Below are 7,976 nucleotides of genomic sequence, written 5' to 3'. Positions count from 1 at the left end.
TGAGCTACCTGACAAGTCCAATCCCTAAGTTAATTTGAGTTTGTTTATTTGGTTGGTGTGAAAAGACATACCTGACGAGTCCTAATTGATGGTTAAATCAGGGAGCCTCATGCTCCCTATTTAAAGCAGGTGTGTCAGACTCCCAGCCTGCATTCAGCAGAAAGCAACTGGCTGTGTACAGATGTATGGTGTAAATAAAGTAACTTGGTGATGGGACTTTCGCCTCCGTGAAGTTATTACAACCCCCTGAATGTTGTGGCCTGGGACATTTGTCCTTTACCAGATGTCTTCTCTCAGTGGTCCTGGATATTTACGGAACAGTACCCGCTAGTGTCCCAATGTAATGAAGGACCTATACCGCTCTCCCATTGTGGAGCCTCTACTGATTCATTATTTTACAATGCGGCATTCTGTTCCACACATTAAAATGCACGTCTTTCAATAACTATAAACATTTACATATTCACGGAGGATGCATTATATGCACTATTTTTAATGCATGATTTGTGTTTTATTTCAGGATCTCAAAATTAAATTTTTTGCATTGTAGTGTCCCTAATATCCAATTATACCTCAATACGGATGATGAGGTGAACAAATAAATTGCCTGAAAACCATGAAGTACATTTCATATATTGAAAAAAAATGATCAAAATTGCACTAAAATGATATTAATATATTGTCCATCAACCCGAGGTAGGGCTGAAAGAGTGAGCTGTTGCATCATCAGAACTATACTTGCAATTCAAAATTCTTGGAGGTTCTTAAACCCCTTTCAGTTAATCAAATGTTGTGTTCCAGTTGTACTGTCTGATACAAGATTGAGCATCATGAGAAGTTGGGACAAACTAGCATAGAAAAGGAGTTAAAAAAAAACAACAAACTGAATATCTCAATTCAATTAAAAAATGGCAATACAAAATCCAAACTTTTGTACATGTTCAAAAACGATTCTCAAGTGCAAATAAATTCCAAACTTATTAATGCGCAACATTGCAATCCTGTCACTTTTCATTATGTGTGATTTATGCGGATGGTGTCAAGGTACACTGCAGTGGAGACGTAAAAGGCTTCCTTGCAGATATAAATATTGTCATCTTTCTGTAGAGAAAAAAAACTTCCATTCAAACATCCAACAGGAGAAAGAAATCATTGCACTTTCTTTTCTTATACAGGGAAAAAAAAACACACAATGCAGACAGAAAGTCCTAGTGCATAAAGTATGCTTGCATACGGAGCAGGCTTTGGATGCGCTCCCAGCAGTCATATATACCAGCGCACACATAAATATAAGGAATGAACAGTCTTCGTTATGATGGACTGAGAGCTATAAATAACGTACAGTGAAGTATGAACTGGGATCCTCTTGAAGAAAGCCATAAAAAAGTCAGCATAGTGAAATATTACGGTTACAAAGCTGTAAAAATAAAATTCAGTGGGTCATTTTGTCGCCTTTGTCCAGTCAAGCTATTTGTAGGGCCTGAGGAAGCTGGAAACTTTGGAGCGGAGAAGTTTGATAAAAGATCTCGGTAGCATCTCGTTGGACTCCTGTGCTGTGTACTTGAAGTAATTTTGCGGATGTGCCAGTACATCAAAGAGAGCTTTAATCAGCTTCTTGTCCTGCAAGATTTAAAAAAAGTAAAATCACCATTCTGTGTTTAATATTTGTGATGACGAATGAGGTTGGCTTGCTAGAGTATGAGCTACCTGACGATGGTTGACGTGAAAAGACATACCTGACGATGGTTGATGGTTAAATCAGGGAGCCTCATGCTCCCTAGTTAAAGCAGGTGTGTCAGACTCTCAGCCTGCATTCAGCAGGGAGCAACTGGAGAGCTGGCTGTGTGCAGATGTATGGTGTAAATAAAGTAACTTGGTGATGGGACTTTCGCCTCCGTGAAGTTATTACAATATTGCACACAAATTATTAAGACTTGAGTCCATTACATTCCTTATCGCTCTCTAGATACCACGCATTTCAGAATATCACACTGTCACTGGTGCAAAATAGAGTTTTTAAAAAGTAGAGAGTTATTTAGAAACATAGAAGCATAGAAGATAGGAGCAGGAGGAGGCCATTTGGCCCTTGGAGCCTGCTCCGCCCTTTATTAAGATCATGGCCTAATCCTGCCTTTTCCTCATAACCTTTGATCCCATTCGCCCCAAGTGCTGTATCCAGCCGCCTCTTGAATACATTCAATGTTTTAGCATCAATTACTTCCTGTGGTAATGAATTCCACAGGCTCACCACTCTTTGGGTGAAGAAATGCCTCCTCACCTCTGTCCTATATCAGTATCCGTTCTTCTGATCTGAAGCTCCACATTCACAGACAGCAATAACATAAGAACATCAGAACTAGGAGCGGAGTAGGTCCCTCGATCCTGCTCCGCCATTCAGTAAGATCATGGCTGATCTTTTCGTGGACTCAGCTTCACTTACCCACCCGCTCATCATAACCCTTAATTCCTTATCTATTCTTGCCTTAAAAACATTCAATGAGGTAGCCTCAACTGCTTCACTGGGCAGATTCACAACCCTTTGGGTAAGGAAGTTCCTTCTCAACTCAGTCCTAAATCTGCTCCCCACTATTTTGAGGCCATGTCCCCTCACTATTTTACAATGCAGCATTCTGTTCCACACATTAAAATCACCCGCCAGTGGAAACAACTTCCCTGCTTCTATCTTATCTATTCCCTTCATACTCTTATATGTTTCTATAAGATCCCCCCTCATTCTTCTGAATTCCAATAAGTATAGTCCCAGTCTACTCAGTCTTTCTTCATAGTTTACTTCATATTGACTGCAGAGGGGTTTAGAAGGGGTTTATTTTGTAAAATGATTTACTTTGACAAAAAGAACAGAATGGCACATTTTCTGGCATCAGAGGCAGCTTGCCATTGGCCGCTGGTGGGATCTTCCAGTCCTGCCGATGTCTACAGCATATTGCAAGGCTTGCCCGTCCTGCTACTGGGGAAACCTGTTCCAGGGGGCCACCATCGGTGGGACTGGAAGATCCCACCAGCGGGAAGGGCCGGAAAATTCCATCTAGAATATTTTTTAAAGGTGAGAGAGACCAGTTAATGTTGTTACTTAGAGGGGATTGGGTATCCTTGTACGTGAATCACACAGGCAGCTATTAGGAAAGCAAACTGTGAAATAACTCCTTCATCAGATTCCCTTCATTTACAAACCTAATTCCTCTCCTGGAGTGCTTCAGAATCCAGAGTGCCAGTAGCCCTGACATTCCCATTTTTATGTACAGTTGAGGCTCCCTGATTGGGCAATTATGACCTCAATCAGGGAGCTCATACTCCAAGAGGCCAACCTCATTGAAGTCATTACAAACTGTATGCTTGCCTTTATTACAGGAGGGTTGGAGAATGAGCCAGGATAGGCTTATTGTCATTAAACAGAGCTTTGGTGAGACCACAGCTAGAGTACAATTTTGGTCTCCTTACTGAAGAAAGGAGATACTTGGCTTGGGGCAGAGGGAGTGACTCGACGATTCACTACATTGAGGGTTGACAGGGTCATCCCTATGAGGAAAGCTTGAGTAAAACTGACCTTGCTTCTGTGGAGTTTGGAGAGGGGGACCCACTGAGATCTGGCTGGAAAGTCTAAAACTAGCCGTCAGTGTATCAGGATAAGGGGTTGGTTATTTAGGACTGAGTTGAGGAGAAATTTCTTTTACACAGAGTGTCATGAACATTTGAAATTCTCTATCCGTAGGGCTCAGTCATTGAGATTGATAAATTTTGGGCACCAAGGGATACGAGGCTAGGGTGTGAAAGTGTGAAGCGGAAGATCAGCCATGATCGTATTAAATGGTGGAGCGTGATTGAGGGCTGTGTGGTCTACTCATGCACCTCCTTCTTACATTTCATACGTTAGTACTAAGATTTTCCTCATTACCTACTTCCCCACACTGAGTATCTGAGCAGTCCTTAAATATATAATAATAATATATAATATATATAATAATAAATATATATATAATATGCAGTTGAGCCCAACACTTTCCGAACAGCTATAAATCACATCCACACTCCAGATTCCACATTCATGTGGGCAACACTTCTAGAATTATTTACAATTTATTAATATTCATTCAAATTCCACTGAAGAAGATAAACATTTAAAAAATAAATTAATTCATGAAGTAACTATTTACCAGATATCTAATAGATCTTGTAATGTGCCTGTAGTTTGTGTTGAGCATCACATTAGGTGACTGAATAATATAACAATTCTATCTAATGTGTGACAATATGCATCCTTTTTAAAAAAAATATTTTACTCCATCCTTAAGGTTACAAAGCCAATGCTCAGATTGAACCGGGCAAACCCAATCCATTCCTTGCTTGCTCCAAAAACCAAAGTTAAAGTTAAAAGTTTATTTATTAGTTACAAGTAAGGCTTACATTAACACCTCAATGAAGTTACTGTGAAATTCCTCGAGTCGCCACACTCCGGCGCCTGTTTGGGTCAATGCACCTAACCAGAATGTGGGAGGAAACTGGGGTACCCGGAGGAAACCCATGCAGACACAGGGAGAACATGCAAATTCCACACAGACAGTGACCCAAGCCAGGATTCGAACCCAGGTCCCTGGCTCTACGAAGCAGCAAGGCTCACCACTGTGCCACCGTGCCACCTTATACATTCACTACCAAATTCAAATTCCAACTGAATCCAATTCATGGTCTCCACAAGACAGTCAAAGGAGATCGAAGCTGACAAAATAAGACATTGCCGCCCCCATCTTGGGCTTGACCTTCGCCAAAAGGCCGAGGCATCCTTATTTACAATCCTTAATTGCAAATCCTAACACTGGCCACTGGAGGGTGCAGCACCATTTCATTTGCTGGAGCAAAGTGCGCCTCTTGGTCAGGGTGATGTTTTTCTATAGTGTCTAATACGTGCTTCTATCCAAAATAAATCATGTATGAACGTCACAGCTGATTAATTACAAAAGCATGGGGTGGTCACAGGGGATCATTACTTGATTTCCCCATGGGTTGTGGAGCTTTCTTATTGAGTGAGTGGAGGCTCACCCAATGAGGAGCAGTCATTGGGGGTTTTTAAACATGCTGCTGAACCCAGATGGGTGTTGTATGTCCTGAGGTGTGGACTGTCCAGCTGTAAGCTGCAGGTACGGCCCTTCTCTTGTGCTCGGCACAACATCGTGGGCCGAAGGGCCTGTTCTGTGCTGTCCTGTTCTATGTTCTATGTTCTTTGGTGCATAATAAAGGTTATTTGGTGAGGGGCAACTGGTGCTTGGCTGAATTACTACATTCGCAATGAGGGGAAAATTTATTTTGCTCCACCTCCCCCTCTGGACAACCTCCATATGTCAAGAATCTTCTCTGGTAAGAAAAAGCCATTATGCGTCTTTTCGGGAAACTTGAACCCAATGGGGAAGACTAGGCCCAATATACAGAGTGATTGCTTTACTTCGAGTCATAGAGGTTTACAGCATGGAAAGAGGCCCTTTGGCCCAACTTGTCCATGCCGCCCTTTTTTTTTTAAACCCCTAAGCTAGTCCCAATTGCCCGCATTTGGCCCATATCCCTCTATACCCATTGTACCCATGTAACTGTCTAAATGCTTTTTAAAAGACAAAATTGTACCCGCCTCTACTACTACCTCTGGCAGCTTGTTCCAGACACTCACCACCCTCTGTGTGAAAAAAATGCCCATCTGAACACTTTGTATCTCTCCCCTCTCACCTTAAACCTATGCCCTGTAGTTTTAACACTTCTTCCGTGCTAACGACATTGAAGGAGACACCCAATAGAAGTGGACAACAGGGGCTTTTGAATCTGTTTCTGAACCCAGAGTGGTGTTGTAGGTCCTGAGGTGCAGACTGACCAGCTGCAAGCCGCAGGCATGGCCTTTCTCTTTGGGGCACAATAAAGGGTGTTTGGTGATGGGAATCTGGTGTTTGGTTGAATTAATACAGCGGGATTTTCCAGTCGAGCCCGCCCCAAGACCATAATTCCTGTCCAAGGTCAAGGGAATCGGTCAGTCAAATTTCCCGAGCCTCCCGCAACGATTCCTGTGATGGTTGAATCAGAAAATGTACATCATGGTCCCAAACCATGAAAGCCTGATCATCTCGGAGCTCCCTATACCACTGCCTCCGTACACTTTGGCTGAAGTCTAAGGGTTGTCATCAATTGCCCCTCATCTCCATCCAACAATCCACATTACAAATGTGACGCCTTGTTCACAGTTCAAGTTCCCCAACCATGACTCAGTTGCATGAAAAACTCCACCTAATATCAGCCGTGGAAATCCTGTCACTATGCTCCCTCCAGTAATCATGAACTGATGGACCTCAGAAGGAACAGGAAAAGGGGAGTGGAAGGGAGGAGTTGAGGGGGGAGGGAGAGGGAATAAAGGGATGAGTGGGGGACAGGGAGTGAGGGAGAGGGAAGTGGAAATTGGGGGAGTAAAGAGCAGAAGTGATGGAGGAAAAGAGCAGAGGGAAAGAAAATTGAGGGTAAAAGGGCAGAGAAGGAGGTGAGAGAAGGAATGAGGGAAGAAGAGGGAGAAATACATAAGAGGACAGCAAGGGAGAAATAGGTAACAGGAAGATTGGGAGAGGCAGGTGTAAAGATTTGTAGAGAACAGGTGTGGGAGAGGGAAAGGCAAGGGGGCGAAGGAAGGGAAAATGGGCGAAGGAAGGGAAAGGGGGTGGGGGGAAGGGAAAGGGGGTGGGGGGAAGGGAAAGGGGGTGGGGGGAAGGGAAAGGGGGTGGGGGGAAGGGAAAGGGGGTGGGGGGAAGGGAAAGGGGGTGGGGGGAAGGGAAAGGGGGTGGGGGGAAGGGAAAATGGGCGAAGGAAGGGAAAGGGGGTAGGGGGAAGGGAAAGGGGGTGGGGGGAAGGGAAAGGGGGTGGGGGGGAAGGGAAAGGGGGTGGGGGGGGAAGGGAAAGGGGGTGGGGGGGAAGGGAAAGGGGGTGGGGGGGAAGGGAAAGGGGGTGGGGGGGAAGGGAAAGGGGGTGGGGGGGAAGGGAAAGGGGGTGGGGGGGAAGGGAAAGGGGGTGGGGGGGAAGGGAAAGGGGGTGGGGGGGAAGGGAAAGGGGGTGGGGGGGAAGGGAAAGGGGGTGGGGGGGAAGGGAAAGGGGGTGGGGGGGGAAGGGAAAGGGGGTGGGGGGGGAAGGGAAAGGGGGTGGGGGGGAAGGGAAAGGGGGTGGGGGGGAAGGGAAAGGGGGTGGGGGGGGAAGGGAAAGGGGGTGGGGGGGAAGGGAAAGGGGGTGGGGGGGAAGGGAAAGGGGGTGGGGGGGAAGGGAAAGGGGGTGGGGGGGAAGGGAAAGGGGGTGGGGGGGAAGGGAAAGGGGGTGGGGGGGAAGGGAAAGGGGGTGGGGGGGAAGGGAAAGGGGGTGGGGGGGAAGGGAAAGGGGGTGGGGGGGAAGGGAAAGGGGGTGGGGGGGAAGGGAAAGGGGGTGGGGGGGGAAGGGAAAGGGGGTGGGGGGGAAGGGAAAGGGGGTGGGGGGGGAAGGGAAAGGGGGTGGGGGGAAGGGAAAGGGGGTGGGGGGAAGGGAAAGGGGGTGGGGGGAAGGGAAAGGGGGTGGGGGGGAAGGGAAAGGGGGTGGGGGGGAAGGGAAAGGGGGTGGGGGGAGGAGGGGAAAGGAAGAGCAAGTAGAAGAGGGGAGAGAGATAAGAAGGGAGAGCAAGATGAGAGGGGAGAAAGACTGGAGAGAAGGTTGGGGGAGGGGTCAGAGAAGAAGGAATAGAAAGCGATGGGAGAGATGGGATTGACGGCCCTTTACTCGCCAGAATATACCATCACTTCCCATCCAAATGAATAACAGAGAGAAAGAAGGATTGGCAGAGAGAAAAGCAAGATGGAAGCAGGAGAGATAAAGAATGAACCAGCATCCTGGAGGCAACAGAGAGAATGAGAGTGAGAAGCCATTTTCTCTGACTCAACAGGTGTGCACAATTGACTCAACTTCATCAGAACTCACTG

General features: G+C 46.3%; 1 protein-coding gene across 3 annotated transcripts in view; it reads right to left on the bottom strand.

The window, feature by feature from the left end:
- Window positions 1–468: 468 nt before the first annotated feature.
- LOC144479192 (signal peptide, CUB and EGF-like domain-containing protein 3) overlaps window positions 469–7,976 on the bottom strand; it is a 399,824-nt gene continuing 392,316 nt past the window's right edge. For all 3 annotated transcript variants that reach the window (XM_078197827.1, XM_078197828.1, XM_078197829.1), the window contains one exon: window positions 469–1,652. In XM_078197827.1, coding sequence (XP_078053953.1) covers window positions 1,645–1,652 — 8 coding nt within the window. In that variant the 3' untranslated portion in view covers window positions 469–1,644. The remainder of the gene's footprint in view (window positions 1,653–7,976) is intronic.

This window comes from Mustelus asterias, chromosome 25, assembly GCF_964213995.1.
Source record: "Mustelus asterias chromosome 25, sMusAst1.hap1.1, whole genome shotgun sequence".
NCBI classification, from domain to species: domain Eukaryota; kingdom Metazoa; phylum Chordata; class Chondrichthyes; order Carcharhiniformes; family Triakidae; genus Mustelus; species Mustelus asterias.
This window is presented reverse-complemented; position numbering and strand designations above follow the sequence as displayed.